This window comes from Neopsephotus bourkii, unplaced genomic scaffold (genome assembly GCF_033783945.1).
Source record: "Neopsephotus bourkii isolate Nb327-2 ecotype Australia unplaced genomic scaffold, CSIRO-AGI_Nbou_v1 NB_1634, whole genome shotgun sequence".
Classification (NCBI taxonomy): domain Eukaryota; kingdom Metazoa; phylum Chordata; class Aves; order Psittaciformes; family Psittacidae; genus Neopsephotus; species Neopsephotus bourkii.
Genome location: NW_026902109.1, coordinates 4,426,098 through 4,448,880, shown reverse-complemented (window position 1 = coordinate 4,448,880; position 22,783 = coordinate 4,426,098). Strand labels below are relative to the sequence as shown.

The window sequence follows — 22,783 nt, the reverse complement described above, 5'->3', positions numbered from 1 at the left end:
TATCACAAGATAAATTTTTTCCTTCCAATCCTGTGACAGTGAGATATCTATACTTATGAACAGTTAGCATGCTTTATATGCCCTCATTTTTTAGGCCATACATTGAATCATGGAAATCTATGAGGGGAACCTAAAGCTGTGTCTTCCCCAGCACCTGACTCAGTAATATATATTTGCCTGCTGTCACCCCAGGTAGCTAGTTTATTCTTAAAAGGTAAACTGAGATTAAATTTACCATGCATCAGATTTAGCAAGTGTGCAATCACAGTGTGAGCTAGTTCAGTAAGGCAATACCAATAAAATCCATTATTTTCTTTTTGTGGGTTAACGTCTCATCAGAACAGTAAAGGCACTATGTAAGTCAATCTACCTTGGAGGAGGCAAAATGTCAATCAGCACCCAAAGGTTAAATAGCAGAACAAAACAGTATAAATGGCAAGTAAAGCCATCAATTTCCTGAACTGTTTTACTATGCAGCCGTGCTAGCAATATGGTAAGAGAACATGTCAGATTCTGCCAATAGGAGTGGAAAGTAGTACACGAATCCTAACTCAGACCAGTCTGAAGCATCCCAAGATTCACTCCGAGGATGCACGAGGGGGCAGTCTTATCACTCACCTCACTGAAGCAGACATTTCAGTTGAACACTCTCTCACACTCATTGCACAGTATAAAAACACAGTTAAGGACCAAGCATACAGGACAGAGATCTTTTGTTTTATACCAGTTTTTCTTGAACAAATATAGTCGTTTTGAGGTGCAAATGTAAAAGAAGGCTTATAATAAGTGCCTTCAGCACTCCTTTATTTAGGAAAAGAGGGAAGGTATTTGAAGAGTCAGAATTTGTCAACTCCGAGGTCTCAGCTCATTTAAATGAGCAACAAAAAAACATTTGGAGAACATTAGTAGGGAAAATTTTCAGTTCTAAGAATGTGGAGGTGAAGTATGGAGCTTATTGTAAAGAGACAATGTTTAATCACTGCACACAAACTCCCCCACGACTGAGATTGTCAACACGTATCATGGATAAGCCTCTATAAGACTGTCTCAAATAAAGGAGTCCTACAATGGTGAGGATTTCCATTATGTCAAAGAGTATTGAAAATAGGTGGGTTTAAAAATATTCACCAAGGCTAATTGATTAAAAAAAAATACTGGATAGAACTACTGGTTCTATCTGATTATTATGATATGGACAAAGTCAGATATTCAGGCTCCTTACATGTGCTGAAAAAGTAAACAAAAAATTAGAAAGTATGTGATTAAGATATAGAAATGAGCTTTGCTGGACCCTAACCTCGTACTTCTTGCTGTCTAAAGTTAGATATTTGCTTGTTCAGTATATCGAAAACACTGAAGAGACAGATGGGGGAAAAAAGTGAATATACCAGAGTCCTTCTTGAATACAGTGAATTTAGCTCTACTGCAAGGACTACAAGACAAAAAAAAAAAACTGATATTGGTTAGTTTTCATTTAAATGAAACTAAAAGATCAGATGAAAATTCTTATTTGTTGCCTCTTAATTAAGAATGACAGTGTTACACAGATTTACCTACATGCATTCTTTCTTACTGTAATACATACAAATCACACGCATTAGTTCAAAATTTTTAATAAAATAAATTCAAATACATTTCTTTTTCTGTCCACAGCTCCATTGTTAAGTATCAAAGAAATACATAATTCTGAGAAACTGGAAAAAAAAAATTTTGAGCCACAAAATTGGTATTGAATATATAACTCAAGATCCAGTCTGTCAAATTTGTCCAGATGAAGCAAATCGATCTTAAGCCATCCACCACTTAACCAGTTCTTGAAAGACACTGCTAAAATATTTACAATAAATAACTTACATCACTTAAAGTAAATGCTTTACAGTTTCCTGAATCAAGTGAGTAAAATCAAGAGTACCAATGCAAATCATGTATAAACAAGTCTCTAAAATAATTCCCTCTACAAAAGGAACTGTAGAAGGAGGAAAACATGTAATAGTCTATTGCATACCATAGTTCAGAAACAGTACATATACACATCTACAGCCTTCAGTACAATCTTCATTTTCTTTTCTTGAGTAAGAGGTTGAATGTGGTCCATATGCTTAAATAAGTAAAAGCAGCAGCATGCAGTCATGTTTGTCACCATGTTTTAAGGTAGGACAAACCTGTTTATGCAAGCTAGGACTGGAAAGTATGAAAAATACTTAGCCACCAATAAGCTGAATCAAGAACATTCAGCTCCACAGAAGAGGTACAGAAATGCCTTTTAAGAGTAGGCCTATACTACCTGCCTTAAGGAGATCTTTTATAGCACTTGTCACTGTAAAAGTTCCCCCTGCTTTTATCTGTGTAGCATTTTTCAGAACAGAAAATATGCTAAGTAACCAGCTTCCAAATTACAAGATCTCTCATAATGTTAAATACAACTGAGCATTTTTTCTTGATACGGGAGAAGAGACCGTCATATGTACCAGTCTAAAGGCAGATGCATTGTTCCTGCATACAGAAAACTTGTGCAAAAAAGTAACAAAAAGATGCTTAAGTTCAGCTTCTACAGAGCTGGCAAGTATTTGAACATGAAAACCACTGCATTTTGTTCAAATCGATTTATTTAATTTTTAAAGAAGAACAGATGTCTACTATCTTAAAAAGCAATATAACCGTGTGTGTAACTCCTGGAATGGTGATAAAGCTAAATAACTAACAGCTTGAAACCCATATAAAATGTGGGTGTAATATTAAAACTGTGCAATTCTTAACATTGATCTAATGGAGCCTAGAAGATCAAGTGCATAAAACTGTTTATAGCTAACTAATGTTTATTTGATCTGTCCCCTGGTTTGACTCCAGGAAATTAACCACACTTTGGCAAATAAAAATGTCAGACAACAGCAGTTCCACAGCAACACTTTTTTTTTTTTTTAATCTTCAAGCAATTTAGTCACCAATATAATTTAAGGACTGATAATGTAGTTTTATGGTAAAGTCTTCTAAAATAAAAATCAGTTGAGATGCAAGAATTGTTTCATAAGTTCATATGTGGTAAAAGCCACAGCCTGGGAAGGAATGCAACGGATGTAATTTAGAGATAAACCACGGTATAATCCTCTTCGTATTCCATGTTGTTGATACACATATTTCAGTGTCTGCACCATTGTACTGGAAAACAAAGAACTCAAATCATTATTGGATACACATACTCAGTAGTCAAAATCACTGCAAGACACTTGTTACACTTGGTTCTTCAGTGATGTATGGAGAAAAACCTATGTGACTTCGTAAAGCATTATAGACTTTTCAGGACTCAGAACACAGTCTGAGCTTCTGCAAGAAACTTGGCCATAAGAGCTGGGAATTGGAAAGAGGACAGTGCAATCCCATCTAAAGAAGTTTTAAGTCTGAAAACACCTGCCCTAATAGATACACTAAGGCATTTTACACCAGAATGACTATAGATCTGTTGTCTGTCTGACAGGAAGAAGTTGAGAAGCATCAATTCTTCTTACAAATATAATACAGAGTAACAGAGACATAATTTACTCAATGTAGCACACACTTCTTGCATTACAGATCTGTATTTAGGCTTGCATCCTATTCTTTCTTTGAGCACTTGATCATACTACCCATCCTTCTAAAGTTCTGCACAGAAAGTTTCTGTTTAGCTCTCTGTGTAGCTTTGTCCACAATGACAAAAAGCTCGTATTTTCTCTCAGAAGTGCTAAAATTTGTTATGGATATATTCAACCTTATTGAAAGCAGAATTTGCTTTGTATATGCAAGAAGAACAGTTTTCCTCACATGCTTACATTGAAACTGAGCAAATGAGTGTTTAATGCAAAACAACTTAAAAATCTGCAAGGTGCTCAGTATTTCCAAGCTGTTAAAGATATTGCTGTTTGAGAACAGCTCCCATATGCCTCAAAGCTTCAAGGTTTCCTAGTTGTTTTATAATTTCCTTCTCTGAAGGTATATATGCATATTCTCCTTCAAGGCACAACTCTCTCCAAACACAGCCACAACAATACTGTTAAATTGGGAAGGCTAATGTCTGTAAAAGTAGGCCACACAAATTCAGCAAGTAAACCCCCAATAAAAATTAACATATTTTTATTTTAAAAGTATCTGGAGTGGAAAACAGGCAAGGGGGGGGGAAGGGGTTTAAGGCTGCTAAGGAAAACAGAACATCAGCTTTCACAGTAAGCAACACATACATTTGTTTATGAAAGGTCACCAAGAGAGACTACTAAGATCCAACTCATCATAGAGGAGATTAACAGTTAATCACGCTGGATTTAGACGTGCAATTCCACAAGATTGAAAGTAGTCAAGATAAAACTGCCCTGCAATTTAATTTTATTGAGGCAATTTAAAATTTAGGAAGTTTTTCAAGATGAAAGCTGATTTAATCCTATGATTTTAAGGATATGATACTTATATTTCTATTGGAAAATTCCAATGTGTGGGGTGTGGGATATTACCACCAATGCAAGAAAAGTCCAATAAATATTGTGTAAAATCATCTTATGGAACAGACTCTGCACCATTAAAAACCACTTTGAAACATACAGTTTCAGTAAAAGCATGCAGTCTCCCAGCAATCCTGCCAATATTAAAGGAAGACATTGCAAGTTGAGTTAATGCAAAAAAAGTGATATTAATACAAATGCCGTATTATTGACAAAAGTGCTGTTGAGATTACAGTTTTTTTTCCTAACCCCAGAATGATAATGGCAGCTATTGCCTGTGTGGAAACTTACTCATTAAAAAAAAGGAATAAATCAACAACTCAATAGTTTGGGGGGGTTTGTTACTTCTAAAACTAAGAATTTAACTTTGCTCAGACATCTAAGAATTCCATTATTATGGATGAAAAGAAAATACTTACAGGCACTTTTCAGAGTCTGGGAGAACTGCTCCTAACTGCATCCGCCTACGAGTTACATCAAGGGGATATCTATAGAAAAGATATTTGAACAGCAGTTCAACCAGATGTGTGATGACTATATGAATATTGTTTAAAAAAAGAATACAAAGAAGTTCACAAATAAACCCCAAGCTCCCTTTTCAGCGAGTCAGGAATCTGGCTCAGATTCTCAACACAGCTGAAAGTTCTCCTAAAAAGGGAGACTTCCCTTATACAACCAAAATGAGCAAATCAGATCTCTTAATATATTCCATTTGGCATGAGTAAGGAAGATACATGAAGATCAGATGAGACTGTAAGACAATCTGTAGAACACTGGAGAGTGAATCAAAAATAAAATTAACAGGTTAAGAATTAACAGAAAATTAATTTGTAATCCAGTACTTTAGTGAAAAATTGATGCCATAAAAGTCCATTAATTTTATGGACAAAATAAAACATGACAAGGACAGCATGAAAATGGAGAAAGCAGGAAAGGTAATTTAAAACTGCCAAATACAATATCTAAGACTTGGGACTTTTTTTTTTATTATTATTTTTGTTTTGTTGGTGGTTGTTTTTTTGTTTTGTTCTATGGCTTCCCAGGTTACATTGTTTTGAAAATAAATTCCAGTAATAAATTTCCGCAAGTTATATTTATGGTCAGAATTTCATAGCTTACCAAACAAGATTCCAACTGATTTTAGGAGATCTGTCTGAATTTGTTTAATTGACTCAATGCATGTATCTTTAAAGACCCTGAAGATTAAACAGATATTTAGTAAATTAAACAGTAGGAAATAACTGAATTCCTGTGTCTGACTGACCTGATTTAAAAATTTCACTAATAATAATGAGACTTACGTAAAATCATATTCGCAGATACAAGTTGCTTTAGAATGAACGGCTGTACAGGCAAACAAACAACCCCACAAACAATACCCAAACTTACGATATCGTCTGAGCTATTGCTCCAGCTATGCCACCACACAGCAGATTTACGTGCGTTTTCAAAACTAAGACATCGGGATTATCTAATGAAGGCCGTCCAAGCAAGTTAGGTGCTTGAGAAAGTCCAATGCTCTTTAAGGTACCAAAGGTAAAAAATGAAAAACCTAAAAGAAAATTTAATGTACTTTCATAAAAAAAAGCAAACTTTTGTCAATGCATCATCATAATAAACAAAAAGCTGCACTTACAAAATTAAACTATTTTCCAGTTCTTTTAGAAGTTTTTCTTCAGCAGAAAGAAGTAAGACAGATAATATTTTGAACTTCTACGCTAACTTCTGTCCAAATGAATCAGTTTTTATAATTAACATTGAAAGAATTCTTTAAATAAGACAGACTGAGGTTTTTAAATTACTGGATTGCTCAGGAGTTAAGAGTAACTCCTAAGATCTTCTTTTAACTGAAGAAAATCTCTCATCTTTTAATTATGGGTATATTTTAGCTGGGCACTTCTGAGGTTCCTCCATTCCACATGGCTTTAGGTTGTCTAAGTAGTTACATTAAAGTCACCAGGAGATGGAGCCAATACAGAGGGTCTGGGTCTCAATCCATAAAGCTCTCTGCTCTCTCACCGATCTACTCGTTTGAGAAAAAATATCTGAAGTGCTTTCTTGTGGGAAAACTGGGAAGTAGAAGAGAAAGAACCACTACTTTACCTCTCTCCCTCTTACCTCCAAATTTCAGAAAAGGTAAGCTTTGCCTATTGAGGTTGCTTTAAGACACATTGATCAATTCTAGATTAAGACTGAAGAGTTGCAAATGTTTCTACTGGCCTCCCCTCTCCACCCAGTAAAAACCAAAATCTTTTTATTTTAACAGAAGCTAATTAACTAGGTGTACAAATGCATTATGTAAATTTAGTAGTGCACATAACAGCTGAAGGATTGCCATATTCTGTTTTTAACTTACCCGCATATGGCGCCATTCCTACAATAGTTGGCATCAGCCCTCTGTAGAACCCACTAAAACCACCTTCCTTTGAAAGAAAAATACAAGTACATTTTTGGCAAGAAATACAACAGATGTTCATACAAATTCACATGACAGCAATCTGATTTCCATCATCGAGCACAAAGGAGCTAAAATCAAGTTCCATTTCTTCAGCCTGAAGAATTGAGGGAACTGCTGCCACAAGATATACAGAAGTGAAAATGGAGGAGAAAAATCTACATCCAATAGAGACATCTCTGTATTATACATATCCCTTCTCCACAAGTTTTTTTTTTCCTGTATCATTACTACTAGCTCTTGAAAAGCAACTTCTCTCTGCTGCTTTTGAACTCCTACTTACGTTGTCTTAGCAGCCTAAGTAGAAGCATCTAAATAAATTTTTACATTAAAACGATCAATGTGCACGCAATGAAGTCATGTTATTTTCCACCAAGCCACTATTTTCAATGCAGTGCAACATTCTTTAAAGAACATACTTTGCTTTGACAGGACTAAAGATTAAAAGAAAAAATACCTTTGTGTAAATCATCTTGAATGCATGGATAATTCCCATGTACTTGTGTTCCCCTTTTACTTGGAATGCCAGACGAACTCTAACCATATCAAGAGGGTAAGTACAAATCACTGCTGTAATACCTTTATTAAAAACAAAAACAAAACAAGCAAACAAAACTCACCTACACCTTATCTGATTCTAGTATTATTTTGAAAATTAAAATTTCCTTTTGTGGCAGTGAATATAATAGCATATACAGATTATCTGGTTAACAAAACACTAAAGTCACTTATAATCAGCAAATAGGAACACTATCTTCAGGAACACATGAAGGATTTATGTTTATACTTTGTGTTCACTGAAGCGGCACACCTAGGCTTTGATTTTCCAAAAACTTATAGGCCTAACTGTATTCAAATGAATAATCTTATTTATGTCCATGGTTCATAAGCAGCAGGCTAGTCAACTGCATCAGCTTTTCTGGATTGCAGCCATGAAACTTAATCCAACCATAGCTTGGGGGAAAAAAAATAAATAAATAAAAAATCAAACCACCGAATTTACACGTTTAATTTCAAAAAGGTTGTGTCATAATTTAATGTGATTACTGGATATAGATACATAGTTTACTGGACACAGGCATATGTATCTACTGCCTCTGAAAATACTAAATATATTCTAATGGCATTTAAAGGAAAGTCAGAGTGGTAGTAATGGAAAGTACTTTGCTGCACTGCATTACTGCATTTTAATAGTTCATATTAACACCTGCTTTAAAACTCTGACCAAAACAATCTAGTTCTAGACTTAAGATGCCAAAAAAAAACAAATCTTGGTATTTATCCAGCTATGAACTGCTTCAAAACTGATTAGATGCTGACCAACTTGTACATTTGGAAACAGAACTTCAGTACATAGAATGACTCCTCCAACAGTTACCTGAGTAACAATTTCCTACTGCTAGATTTTGAGATAAACCACTCAATTGCTGACAAATGATTTGAAGGGAACAGTTAAAACTCTTTATTAAAAACAGAGGTAATTTCTGATGTCACACCACCAGCACTTAAAAAACTCCAACCAACCAACCAAAACAAACAAAAAAAACTAGGAAAAGGAGAAAAAGAAAGCAAAAACCTTCGTGTTTCCTAGCAGACTCTGAATTAGTTAAACATTACCTTTAAAAATTAGTCCTACAGCACACTTTTTATGCTGGCAAGAAATTACCACCTTCTCTTTAAGTTTTAATAGTGTCTGAATAATACTTCTTTTTGTAGGTGTGTAATTTCTCCTCCTTTCCACAAGGTCAAAAGAAAACCGTAACAGAGAGGGGATAAAAAAATAAAACCATCAAAACCCAAACAGAACTCCCAATAGCAAACAAACTCTTCATAGAAAGTCGTTCCCTTTTTTTTTTTTCCCTTTCTCTTTAAAATCCTCTAGCCGTGAATTCTGGGAAAAAATGGGACTTTTAATATCAGCCATAAAATATGCTTTCTTGAAACAACTGCGAGAGGCATGTTACTGCTTACTGTTCATATAAGCAAAATATATACATACAAGGGATCAAGGTTTCCTTTAGGACTCAGGAGAGACACTATCCTTTCTGAGAAGAATGGTGATCAGTTTCGGGACACAAAGATATTCTGGTGAAATCAACAAAATTACTCATCTCTATTCCCTAATTACGAGTTGTCAGAAATCAAATCACAGCATCTTAAGGCTGATTCCCTGTCCTGAGGAAGCAAAGTCTGTTCCAGATAATGAGAGCTCAGATAAAAATTTCTCCCATGGTCAGTTAAACAGGACAGAATTGGAAGTATCTCAACACTTAAGAGATACATACTGCAATTCCCAGTGTCTGGATTGAGACAGTCAGTATCCTTCCAGATCCATACCATTTTCTAATTGCATTTACTAAAAGTAAAAAACTAAAAACATGTTTTCTGTAAAAGTTTCATGTAGTTTGAGTTGATTCTAGATAACATCTGGTATTTTTTAGCTTTTTTTGATTTTTAAGTTCATCAAGTGCAGGGTAGGAAATTCACATTTTTGTGCTTTACTTCAGATTTTTCAATTAGAAAATACAAAAATACTTAGATTTGCAAAATCACCCTGTGATATAGGTGTTATTTGATCATTTTGTTTCCTAAACCCCACTGACCTCTATGATTTCTCTATCTTCTCTCCAGCTGTCTTTCCTTAGAAGTTATACACCATCTATTTGTTAATGAGGTGTTACAACTGAAATTTGAATCACACAAGACTCAGGAAATTCAGAGTTAAAGTTTCCACAGTAGCTTTAACTTGGCCTCCTTAAATATATGCATTACAATAGGTTTTTCTTTTCTCTTACTCCACTGCCCCCATCCTCATAGCCTTGCTTTCCCTGTGAATATGCTTTTGATCCTGTTTATCAGTTACAGAAAATACTCAGAAGTTTTCCACCACTTTGAAACTAATTCCGTTGACTGCTAGTAATGTTGGAAACACTGACATAAGCAAGACTTAAGTATCAATAGCGTAAACAGAAGTGAAAGCAGACAGCTCTGTAGGTACTTGGCGTAAAGAGGACAAAAAGGAACGAGAAACAAGGGTTATCCATTTTCAACTGCGTAATGTTGGGCTCCAGGAAACTGTGAAGACCCCTCTCTACCAACAGTGAGGTGCACGTAGCCTGCTATCTCCTTTAGTCAGTTAAACTTGGAAGAAACAGAGTAATATCCCTTATTGGAGCTAGCAAGAAACTAAGCCACAGGACTTAAAGCAAGAAATATTAACAGTTGCTTTTAAAAGTTTTTTATTTTGTTTGCAACCCTAGATAACTTCTGTATCAGATTTCAAACTCTATGCTCTTCTTAATGCCTCCTTTCTCCTCATATTTTCTCAGCATACTCAATATAAGTAGTAGGACACTCGCATGTGATAGTATTACTATACCTGACTGCTGTACTGATTTCACCACATGCCCAAGTCTAGCTCATCTGTGCAGCTTTGGGGGTCTCCATACCATACTATTGAGTATATTGTACTTAAATGCACCACATGAAACATTTCATTTGATCGTGGTTTTCAGGTAGTACTGTATATTAATTTTAATTCTATTACTTAAGCATAGAAACCAGATTTAACCAGTAAGATGCTCAAACAATGCCAGATGCTATTAATTTATCTACGCAAAGAATTCCAGCATGTCCAACACTGCCAGAGTTAAGCTGATTAGTCAATGTCTTCACAGTGCCTCAAGTCAGGTTTCAGGACTCTGATAAGGGTCCCAAAACAGCTAATAAGCTTTTTCTTTGGGGAAGACAGAAGAGGAAAGGGTGCGTTCTTTACTACAGTTAAAGGTGGAGGGAAATAATGAAATTTTTAAAGAAAAAAAAAAAACCAAGAAAAAACATAAACAAAAAAAAAAAAAAACCCTATACTCAATGAAAAACCACCTAGGTATTTTTTCCACTTCTTTCAGATACAAAGTCAGCCAAGTTCTGGAACATATCTTGCCAAATGTGTTTTGCTGAGCTTTAGGATATTTGAATTGTTTCACTTCATTCTCTTTTGTTATCTTCTGATGGCATGCAAAACCAAAATACTTTCATAAGATCTTTCTAGTTTAACTAAAGCTAGCGCTAACAAATCCCTTTTTTTTTATTCCAAAAAGAAGATAAATATTAATATTCACTACTTATAAAACAGTATTAAGCCTAAAAGCTACAAACTAAAAAGCACACAAAGAACCACCTCAACTAAAAAACAGTCCACTATTACTTAGCTTTCTCTGTTTTTTCTTAGCCATTTATGTCTGAATACCTAGCAAAAGGAAAACAGAAATGTGTAATCATACTATATACTGGCAGTTTAAAATGGGATTTTTCTACTGATATTGCACTAATTGATAAATTATGCTTTTTAACATTCACATGTATGATCTAAAAAGTATCATGACACTCCTCCATTGCATGTTGAAAAGTACAGACATTCCTGGCAAATCCAAAAAATCTACCCATTTAAGGACAGATTCTTCCAATTTTCTCTACTTCTATGGACTTATATTCATCATAGTAGAAACGGCAGTCAGGCTGATGAACCAATTCTATAGAAACCTGCATCTTTATACTTGATCTTGATGAGGCTGGATTTTTCTTTTTTTAAGCCATAATGAACACAGTAAAAAATGTGCTTTACAACACAGCACAGAATTCAATGCTTGAACAAATATATTTTAAAGAATACTCAGACAAACAGTTTTCAATTAGGCAACTATTTGTTCCATTAACCATTTACTAGTACTTTTGCTTAATACAAATCTGCAACAGTTTGACCTGAGAACACATCAAATCATCCTCTAAACAAATATTAACTATCCAGCAAAAGGGATGTCTGAAATCCAAGTACAGAACTATACCTGCCATGGATCCAGCCATTAATCGATGCACATGCCCTGAAATCCCAAGTTGCTTCTTTATTACCTACAAAATACAGCACATTTACAATAATCATACATCAGAAAATACAGGGAAGCACATCACACAGTTTATTAGCACACTAATGCAACCACTCCAGCTGTTTCCAAAAAGTTTACAACGCTACAATTTCAAACCAAATCACTTAATTACTGGTACAGGAATTTTCTGAGCATTGCTGCTGTTACCAAGTTCTTATTGAAAACATGAAAGTGCCAAAATTCTACTAACAAGCAGAATGATTAGTTAAAAGTATTTGTACTTTTTACTTCAGAAACTAGACTGATTAGTTATCTTTAACATGTTATACAAGGCAAACCGAATACTATCCTTGCATGAGAAAATGAAAAGGACAATAAAAAAAGCTGAAAAGTGAGACATTTGAGATGAGTAAATTTTTCTTCTACACACAGCACATGAAACATACTCCTGTAAGGCTGTTTTAAGACTTTAACTGGATTTTTTTTTTTAAATGGAAGCTTTTATCAAATAACAGACTATTTAAGAAGTAATTTCTGCTATCAAGAAAATAATTTCATATCTTCCTTTATATTTTTTCCCATTCTACACATTTCTGCAAGACATCTTGAATGTTGTTGTCAATTAATAAATAAACTGCTCTGATGCAAAGTGGTTTCTCAAAATTTGCAGATTTGTAAATAATTTCTTTATAAAGCATGGCATTCAGTCTTTCATCCAACACAACATAAAACAAGCACAAATCAACAGCATTTATGATTATACCACAAAAAAAAAGAAACTGTAAAGCTTGTAACAATTACTTGTTTTTATCAGCCTTCTGAAATTTGCTCTTTAGAGAAGGGAACACAATTTCAGTCTTACTGTCTTCAGTAAAGATTATGCAGTTTACTTCACTGGGTATTCAATCTGACCTTCCAAACACAGAATTCCTTATCACTAACAGTAAAATGGTATTCTTCACCACATATAAGGAATGTTTAAAACATGTTCATGTTAACACCTGACCTCCAAAAGAAGTTACATGGATTTATGTATTAACGTATTAAATGCACGAGAGCAGAAAGGAATCCACCAATTTTGTACAACCCTGAAATAAGCATTTTCTCTTCCAGGTCATTTCTATCTAGATCTGACATAGTCATTTGTCAAGTCAAATATAACAGTCATATACACACAGATTTTCAAATTTAAGTTATTCCATCCATCAAGAACTAAGAAACCCAACACAATAGGTTCCATTTCACGTTTTGTTGCTACATTATTCACGAAGGGCTACTTTATAAAAATATAAACAGCAGCAAACTCGAGATCAATTTTTTTTCATTAAAAAAAAGAAAAAGTATTCTCACAATACAAAGGTACAAAAAATCAGTGGGAGTTTTTTTTCCCCTTAAGCAATACTACAAAAACTTTCACTGGTGTCCTGACATTTTTAACAGGTAGATTCAGCTAAACTTCACAAGCAGCCTTAGAAAAGACATGCAGCTAATTAGTATTGTAAAAGTATCAGTGTTAGTTTTGACCACTTAAAGAATCTGTATTCATTGTAGGCGGGGAGGGGAAGAAAACAAAATAAATACAACTACCTTTTTATATTGGTCAAATGCCATGAACTGAATTGCGCCATATGGAAAGATTCTAATCATCATTGCCCCGTTTCCTTTATACAGCCCAAGGTAACCTTCCTTTCTGGGGACAGCACACAATGTAGAAAACACTCCTGCCAGCAATACAAAAAAAGGTATTTTTTGTGGGGAGGGGAAAAAATAAATCAAGCAAATATTAACAACAGTAAGAAAGTATGCATAGAACTGAGGCTGGAGAGTGTTGCCTATTAACTGTGAGAGTGGAAAATCCACTTTCAATGCCCAAACACTGTCAGAAACAGGAGATTTAAGGTTAAGTCTTATCAGTTTTCTCACCTCCCAGACTCAGTGAACCTCTTTCCAAATCACCCATTCAGGCCCCATGACTTCCTGGACTGCAAGCAATCCTACTGCAGATGATGCTATCCACCCACAGAAGCTAATACTAGCAACAGAAGGAAAGAAACTGGTTGACTTGCAATTCAGCCAATTCAAAATAAATACTTAAAAATCTAAAACCATGGGAAAACAATCTGATACTGCTACATGCCATCATGAAGGAAAGGAAGTAAACGAGTTTAAGACTGTCACTACTTCCACCTTAAACATTTCACACTTCCTGTCCCAGAACTGTTGCAATGTAAAGCAATCCTACTCCCTTAATAGGCAAGAAATAATGCAAGATCGCAAAGTTTGGGAAAAACCTACAGTTTTATTATAAACATATTATCAGTTATGCACAATTGCTATCAAATGGAGTTTTAAATTCTTTTTTAAAGGAACAAACTAACAGTTAAACAGTTTTCATTCATATGCAACTATTTAATTATGTAAGAGCTGAACATGAAAAAGGCTTACACATTTATCTTACTTTCAGCCAGTAAAAAAAAGTAGTTGAAAAACTTCCAAGTGGAAGTTTCACTAAAATAAATATTATTTAGTTTCTGGAATTCAAGATGTCATGCAAATACTTATGCCATGATTAAAATTTCTCTCTATTCTGTCATGAGGAGTTACTGTTCTTATTTCTCAAAACACATGCTCCAAGAGCTAGACCAACACCAGACCAAGGGCAGCAAAAACATTTAGTGAGGGCTTTGATTAACTAATCAATCCATCATGTCTCTGCACTTATAGGTATCTCACCCACATAATTTTCTTCTTTGCCTACATGTAACAAGGATATGCAGTCAAGTCAGACACATTTCAAATAATCAGCATCATATCTACCACCCTAAATAGGGAAGAACATAAGATTTTATTTGCTAATTATGGCACGGTACAAAGCAAACAGAAAATAAAAATTTAATATATCAGTCAAACCAATTATTTCAGCCTTCAATTCTTAAGACTGCAGATCTGACTGACTACTTATGTTACCAAAACACTACCCTACTTGTGTTTCCCTTTTTGGTACAGTCAAGTGAACATATTCACAAAAACTCCATTGAATTCTGTTTCTGTTTATAGTGTCTGAGGGGAAAAATTCCGAAGTTTCATTATATGCAAAATTAACCTATTCCATTTGTTTTCTTGACAATGTAACACGCTTATATTCAGAACCTAAGTTATGACATGTTTCAAAAACGTAGGCCATAAAATACCTCAAATGCTATGAACGAGAGTGCACTGTTACAGCCCCACAGAGAATGGTTCTGAACATGATAACTGCAGGTTTCTTATCTCACCATGATGCAACACAGATGCAGAAGACAGATCAGATCGGCTGCACAAATCCACTTCTACCTTCAATTCACAACCACCATGCTGCTGTCTGTAAGCGAGCAGGTGTGAGTTTTCAGGATTCAGTGGTCGCTATCTTGTAATCACCATCACCCGTGAACAAGGGCTGCTGAGCCCTGAGAACTAACAATCGCTGTAGCAGACTGCAGCAGCTACCAGCAACAGTGACGGTTCTTACGTAAATGATCCAAGCTTTGAACCTGTGATTACCAATCTCTTGCAGGCTTCAGTGAGAGGAAGATCAAGCTGAGCTCTTACATGACTTATTGAGAATTATTCTGACATCTCAATCTCTCAACACACCAACCAATGCCACAATTTACTTCCACAGGGCTTTGCTTTTCTTCTTAAGCACTAACAAAACATGGCACAGAGATTGACCAGACTGATGCAACCTTCTGTCCAGTCAATGCCTTCTTTTTTTTTTTAACCAGCCACATCATATATATCTGTATGCCCAAGCCATACACACTGAATTTAAAACAAAAAATGAGACACACAGCAGCCATCTTACCTAGATGTTTGTAATGGTGGTTATGAGCTTGCAGCAAAATCTTTACTCGATCCAGTGGTGCAGTAGTTGTTTTGGCACAACATCCTGCAACACCTTTCCAAGAGGGGAAACAGAAAAGTGATGGGTTGCAAAAGTTCTTTACAACACAGACAAGGTATTTCTTAAAAAATAAAAAAAATAATAAATAAATGCAATAGGGGAAGAGAAACCCTGGAACTGAAAAAAGCCCTTATGATGAGTAAACAGCCTCTATTAGAAATAAGCTACAAAACCCTTAAAGCCTTAATAAAACATATGAACTACTTTTCCAGATTACAAAAAAAAAAAAACAGGACTCCGCTGCTCTCAGCTGCTGAAGTCACAGCAGAGCCTTTCAGAGAAAGTTGCGCAGTTTTCCACCTGGTTTCCTCCGGCCCTTCTGCGGAAAACTGCCCTGGCTACTCTCCCAGAGGGGTGAGATACGTGTCCACCGTGTACCCTGCGCTGCTTCAGAGCCAGAGGTGAAACAGCGAGCACAGCCTGACATGAAAAGTTTAAATAAACGAAATGTCTTTTATCCCCTTGCAAACCAGGCAAAGGGGATGACACTCCATGGGAAGAACAAAGGCTTTTTCCGTCAGAGGTTGGTAACACGGAACTGTGCCTGCGAGGCTGGCTCCAGCTTCACAATCCCTGAATCTTCGCAACCGCAGTCTTAACTGCTTCCGGAAGCAGACAACCAACCTTTCCCCCGCACCCTGGCGAGGGCTAGAGCTCTCGGACTCTTTAAATGCGACTGCCCAGGACTCCTCACTGGTGTTGATACACGTGCGAATCACTCGCCTGTACCGAGCCACCGCGCACTAGCATATGGGGGGGAGGGGGAATGAAACCTCTAGTTTCCACTTCCTCTAGCAACGATCCTCTCGACAGCAGCTTTACAGGGACATTGACATGGAAGTGACCTCTGCCCTCCCCCCCACTCCGCACCCCGGCCGGCCGGCCCGCCCGCCCTGCTCTCCGCCGCTGAAGCCTGCTCTCCCACTCCGTGCAGCCCGTAGAAGGCCCGCCCAGACCAGGCACCGCACGCCGCCGGGCAAGGGCCCGCCAGGGGCACCCACCTCCAGCGATGAAGGAGCGCAGCCAGTAGAAGTCGCGGTGTGCCGCTCCCGGGGGCAGCGCGGCACCGGGCCCTGCCGCCGCCGGGGAAGCCATGGGGCAGGGCCAGGCCGGGCGCGGACGGCGGCGGCTCCCTCAGGCGGCGAGCGGGCAGCGCATGGGGCAGCGGCGCCCCTGCAGCGGCGCAGGGGCGGAGCTCGGGGCGGCCCAAGATGAGCCATGGCCGGGACTGGCAGGCTGCGCCGAGGCGCGTGCTTATCGCGTCAGACGCGGGGAGGCGGGCTTGGGTGGCCGGTGCTCAGCCCGTACTCGATCCGGTGCAGCGAGGAGGATGGCGGAACGGGGAGTGAGCTCCTCAGCCGGCCGTGTGAATTGTCAGTACCCCCGGGAACCGTTTGTTGCTGATTGAAAAAGGTCATCGATGCCCTACTGTTCCGACGCAGACGTATTTGTAGCCCTGTGTGTGCATGCAACCAAAGCATAAGTGGTGTTAATTAGGCCATACAGTAAAATACATCAATTTTATAAAGCGTTTAAATGGTTACTTAAACCTCATACTAGAACATAAGTATTTCTTTTGTCTACAATTATGGTTTCATAGCTAGCAAAAAATACTGAGTTTTTACTCCTATTCAAGTTTCAAACTGCATTGGAAAAGGAAGTAGATACTGAAAAACCAACCAATAAACAGCTTTTTTAGAATCAGAAGGGTCAAGGCCAGGGTCGCCTCTGCAACTGCCAACATTTTTTGCAATTTTTTAGGTTTTCTGCAAGGTCTCTTCTTAATACAGTACACGGGGCTTTCCAGGAGGCATTTAGTTAAACTTTTGTCCTTAACCCTTGGAAAACACCCTCGGATGGTCTGAGTGCTGGTGTGCGGTGTAAGGAAGGTAAGCATACCTGACGCCAGACACTGATGGGAAAGTCAATGCTGTCAGCTTTTCTCTCAGTTTTCCAGTGCTACTCATCTATTTTTCAGATGTATTTTGCCTCATCATCTTGACCAGAGTTTCCAGTACTTCAGATACTAAAATCTCCCCTTTAAAAGTCAGTCTTTTAATGTGAAAAGTCAGTTCTCAATGCTTGCACAAGTAAAATGAGCCCATTTCCAAACAGTTTTGTTGGAACATTTTTTCTTCCTACTTGTTGTCAAACTGCCTTCAAGAGGAAATACTCCTTTTTTCCTTTAATAGGTTACATTCCCTAAAATTAATGTTTTTCTGCATTGACAAAACTTTATTTTGCTGTTTGAGCATTATGTCATTTATATATTTGGGAAATGACTGTTACAGTATACACTTTTTCCAATAATAAAAAAAGTGCAAAGCAAAGGTGGATGGGTTTCTTCGAGAATGTATGGATTAAGTCCTTTATAGCAGAAAACTCTCAAGCCTTTTACATTTTTTAATACACCCAGGAAATTCATTTTTGTTGAAGATACTCTGATAGTTAAGTCTTTAACTGAAAAGCAATTGTTCTGTGTGTTACTGAAGCAAGCTTTGTAGTCACTGTTGATATGGTTTTCCCCAACCAGTTTGTGTTCTTTTGGGAGTCTGTTCAGGAAAAGCATACCACCACCACAGCAATCATACTGCTTTAGCAGCTCCAACTGTAGAAACTTAATTTATTTACTGCTTTCCCACAGAAAAGTGTTGCAACTACACTAACAGCTGAAAGTCGTCTGGTTTCTAGAGTTTCACCAATGACTAGAAAAATTGGGTAACTGCATAAATGGCTATTACTTGCTTTAGATACAGGCAAGGTATTTCAGGAGGGTACTGGGTCAACCCTTGTAATTTAGGGAAGTATGCGGTGTGAATGCATACTGCTTAGGAGAGCAATAAGAAACCGATATTGCAAAGTTAAACAGAACGTTTCGTAGAAATATACTAACACATAAAAGAATTCAGCAGTGAGCTTTATGCATTCTTGCTGCTGTCACTTCATCTTTTTACCTTGAAACATTTCTGCCCTTTGCAGGATTTCTCTGATGACTTCTGTTTTATGATCCATTCTTAGAAGTCATCAGCATTTTTAATGCCACTCAAGTTACACTTATGCCTGACACTACATCATCCTTCCCTAGCAGATTGATGGTAAACAGGGGAAGATTAAAGTCAAGATGCTCAAGAGCAGACCTGCTAACTTAAGGAATAATTCAAGCAAGTAGATAGTTTTATAAATAGCTGTAATTTGTGTCTGAATTTTTTGTTGTTGAAGAGGCTTATTTTCATAAAGATATTTCAAATATTTATCAATTGAAATAAATTATCAAGTCTAAAGTTAGATGTGCTATTTTCATGACAGTTGTTGCCAAAAAGATTATTTTCAGTGTTTTACAATGCTGATTTACATCAAGCTCTGTTTTGAGACAGTTGTACAAATTATCTTCAAGTATTATGCCTCTGGGCTATAGACATCAGAAATAATTTTTTTCCCCCACTTTATATTTGCTTCTGGTCTTTACTAGTTAGCCATCTGAAGTGAAATCTATCTAGTTGTCTGTTCTTTTTTCCCAAACCTTATCCAAACCCACCAGGAGTACAGAACTTTTTCTACATGAAATTCAGGTATTTGAGGATTTCTTCTTTGAGAATTTTTTTCCTTCTTCTGCTACAGGCTTGAAGATTGGAAACACTCAAGCAAATCTCAATTCCTTACTAATGCTGCATCTCAAGCTCTCTTTATCTTTGCCACCAAGCAGACAAAACAGCACTGCTTTCTGCCGTGAGCTAGGAGCCACAGGTGACCAGAGCACAGGTAGTGTATTTACCAACCAGCATAATCCTGTAGCAGGACAGGCAGAATGGGGTGCAGGGGACAGGCTCCATCAGCAGTCACAGCAAGGGCACAAAGCAGTTCTAAAGTCTATCCAGAAGAATAGCAGCAGATAAAGCCCAGAACAATACTGGAGACAAGTCTGAAGGTCATCTGGCAGCCAGGTCCAGACAAGAAACAAGATCAGCAATAGAAACCAAAACAGCACACTTATAGCTGAGCCAATGAGTAATTGCTTGCCCAGGCCTGAGGTTAAATGAAGCTCCTGGGCCCATGGACCACATATGTGGCTGGAGGCCCCAGGTGACCCTGGCCAGGGCCATTAACACCTATTGGCACCCTCAGGACCCAGACAGTCCTTACCAGCAGTGTGACACTAAGGTCTTTGAGAAACAGACATACGTGACTCTCTCAAGTCATTCGGTCTGCAAATGCAGTGATGCCAAATTTCTCTAGATAACCAGTTCTCTTCCTTTCTTTCAGGTGCAGGGAAGAGGTGTGCATTTCGTGCCCTCAGGTGTCACATGGCTTGCTGCAAAAGTGCAGTAGACTTGAAGCACCCAAAAATGCCAGGTTGGTGCATGCAGAATTAGCCATGTCTTCCCAGATGTAGTATTTACTACCCAGGCACAACACAGTCATTCTGCACTCATGCTGTATGTTGCTTACCCACAATTATGCAATGAAGTAAGGGCCAAGATTTCCAGTAAAAATAAAGTGGGCGCAAAATGCTGCCCACCACAGCTCAGGTACATCTGATAGGAAGTATTTAGAATAAATTAAATGGACCTGTATAATGGGCAGCATAAGATTAAATCAGTTGCTTTTGGCCATACTTCATGTAAAATGGTATTAATGCTTAAACTATCTGTGTTCAGCATGCTTACAAATGTTAACTTGCTTTCACTGCTAATCAGGCACGTAGATACTATCTACAGAACCAGGGCCAAGAAAGACTAAATGAGGAAGTCATTGTCAAAACTACAATTAGAATTCAAGAGTTTCTGCATTAAACTCATGGCTTTCAAGAATTTTCTCTTTCAGATACTGCCAACTAACAATGTTGTGGGTAATTTATCTGATCATCTGTATTACAAGCACAAAGGCACTGACAGTGGTTGGCTTGCGTTCAGCTGGGTTCACAGCATCACATCAGTGCAACATATAGGTTCCTAGATCACATCTGGTCTGGGAGCAGGCTGGTCACTTTGTCACATTGGAGTCTGAGCTAATAAATGTGAAGGAGGCTTTGCAAGGTAGATGCTTTAATCCATGGTGTATAATCACACACGGAGCGAACTTTAATGTCTCAGCATCACGTTTCCACTATGAAGAAGGCAGGGCTAGCTAAGATAGGCCTGGTTAGATCCAATCTTTCCCTTATAAAGCAGCATAAGTGTCTTTGCAGTGTAATTCCTGGAGCTTTTTGTTTGTGGAGAGCTTAACTTAGGTTCATCATCAGTGACATGTCTAACCTTCCCTATCCTGAACTGATGCACACCAGAGGTCTGATCCAGATGACTCTGCAGGATTGATTTCACAACAGTGTACCAGAATAGTTCTGTTTCCAGGGTCAGGGTTCTGAGTGCACTAATAGGTCTTAGTGGACCTGACCAGCTGCACTTGGGGCTTCTGTCTACTTCGTCTACCCATAGGTCCAGGAGTTTTATTTAAGTCCAGATGTGATTCAGGTATATTTCCTGATGAGTTAGAGCCTAGCTTTGGTTCTCTTTTGTCACTATAGACCCTGCTTGGTAGCTTCTTGCATTGTGTCTAATTTTGTTTACCCACTGGGTCACTAGATCTGCTTCTGACCTGCAGGTGGACTTCTTAGTTCAGCCTCAGACTGGCTTCCTTTTCTGGAAGCTGATTTATTGTCTGGGCTCCTTGCTGCACGGGAATACCACCCATAGGCCTGCTCTGTTTGCCTTGTGTCTGTACAGTGTTCCTGGCTAGTGAGGTCTTTGCCCTGTTGGTTGTCATGTGGGGCTCCCTGTCTCTCAAAGAGCAGCTGCCCCTCACAGCTCTCTGATACTCTGATATAGACCTGCCTGCAGTGCAGAACTACTTTATTGGGTTTTTCACTGTATTTCCTTGGTACTGTGTTGTCTGGTTTTATCAATTTTGGAAGTATGTACCAATTTGCATGTTCTTCTGTGTAAGAACCCAGGGATGGTAGCACTGTGTTGGACTGAAGTTCCACTGGCTTTAAACTTTATCTCTGACAGTAACCAGTAACACCTACACAAGAAAGAAGGCTTGAGTAGTATACAGGGCTATTTCTAGTCTTCCATCCTCAGGTATAATATACAGCTAAAATAGTATTTGTCTTAAATAGCTTTTGATTAAACTTCTATTAATTTTGCTTTTCAAAAATCTAACCTGTAAAGATTAAAAAAACCTACAGTATGCTGTAGCTGAGTTCCATGGTTTGACAACACACTGCATTAAGAAGTAGCTGTTTTCTGTTCCAATGCGTTTATTTCTTAAATTGATTTGTTACCCTCTACTTCAGAAAAACAGTGACTGTTCACCCTCTGATAAGGCTTTCCATGCTGCTCTTACTTTTATAATATATAGTTGGCATTTTGCCCAGATTGCCTTATTTCCAGGGTGAAAAATACTGGTGTATTTAGCTGCTCCTTGTGCTTTTGGACACCCTTGCCACATTTCTCTGTGCATTTTTAAGTTCCAGCTTCTAAGCATACCAGAACTGCATGCTATATATAAGATGCAAGCAGACAATAGATCTGGACTAAATAACGATGGTGTAGTGATGTTTCCTGTTCTGTTCTCCCCTTCTTTTGTAATGTTTCCAAACACTCAAGCATGCAGAACAGTTTCACAGAAGTTACCTGTCACAGTTCCAGGATCTCTATTTTGAATGGTAATGGCTAATTCAAAGCCTACGATTTCCATGTTTCCCCCACTATGTACCTCACTTTGAAAGGATTTCACCCACCATTTTGTTTCCCAGCCAGTCATTACTGTGGTATCTTTTTCCAAGCCTTTGGCATCACCTTGTCTTGGTAGGCTGAGTGTCTTACAGTGTTGCCAGGAAAGACTGTCACTTGGTGCTTACTCACTTATTAGGGTATTTTAGTGTTGAAAAAGATCATGAGCTTATATGTCTGTGGCTGTGAAATTAACAGTTGTTAGTTCTTGTTTGTTTCCTAGCTTTTAGCATGTTTTTAAGGGAGCTGTGATTGCACACGTTTGTGTTTGGCTGCTCCAATTAAGCAGCCGTCAAGCCCTAGCCCTC

The 22,783-nt window shown here is 37.8% G+C and overlaps 2 protein-coding genes across 13 annotated transcripts in view; one reads left to right on the top strand and one right to left on the bottom strand.

The window, feature by feature from the left end:
• Positions 1–22,783, top strand: part of TET1 (tet methylcytosine dioxygenase 1) — a 98,636-nt gene that overhangs the window by 1,274 nt on the left and 74,579 nt on the right. For 2 of the 5 annotated variants that reach the window (XM_061373953.1, XM_061373958.1), the window contains exons 1-3: positions 6,042–6,599; positions 7,351–7,471; positions 20,005–20,094. The gene's annotated coding sequence lies outside the window, so the exon portion shown is untranslated. Of the gene's footprint in view, positions 1–6,041; positions 6,600–7,350; positions 7,472–20,004; positions 20,095–22,783 lie in introns of those variants that run through there. The other 3 variants (XM_061373955.1, XM_061373954.1, XM_061373956.1) reach the window with 2 other exon arrangements.
• Positions 1,598–16,940, bottom strand: SLC25A16 (solute carrier family 25 member 16). 8 transcript variants are annotated; one of them, XM_061373975.1, is made up of 10 exons: positions 15,646–15,738; positions 14,535–15,162; positions 13,725–13,833; positions 13,389–13,522; positions 11,763–11,826; positions 7,376–7,497; positions 6,820–6,886; positions 5,853–6,015; positions 4,883–4,951; positions 1,598–3,156 (listed from the first exon to the last, which is right to left on the bottom strand). In XM_061373975.1, exons 3-10 carry the CDS (start codon positions 13,759–13,761, stop codon positions 3,000–3,002), a joined length of 813 nt encoding a protein of 270 aa, XP_061229959.1. In that variant the 5' UTR covers positions 13,762–13,833; positions 14,535–15,162; positions 15,646–15,738; the 3' UTR covers positions 1,598–2,999. The 8 variants fall into 8 exon arrangements, 7 of the variants coding, with proteins under 7 accessions (XP_061229959.1, XP_061229960.1, XP_061229956.1 ...); XM_061373976.1 differs by having other exon boundaries at positions 15,077–15,162; XR_009728533.1 differs by lacking the exons at positions 13,725–13,833; positions 14,535–15,162 and adding exons at positions 5,583–5,659; positions 16,746–16,940 and having other exon boundaries at positions 3,017–3,156.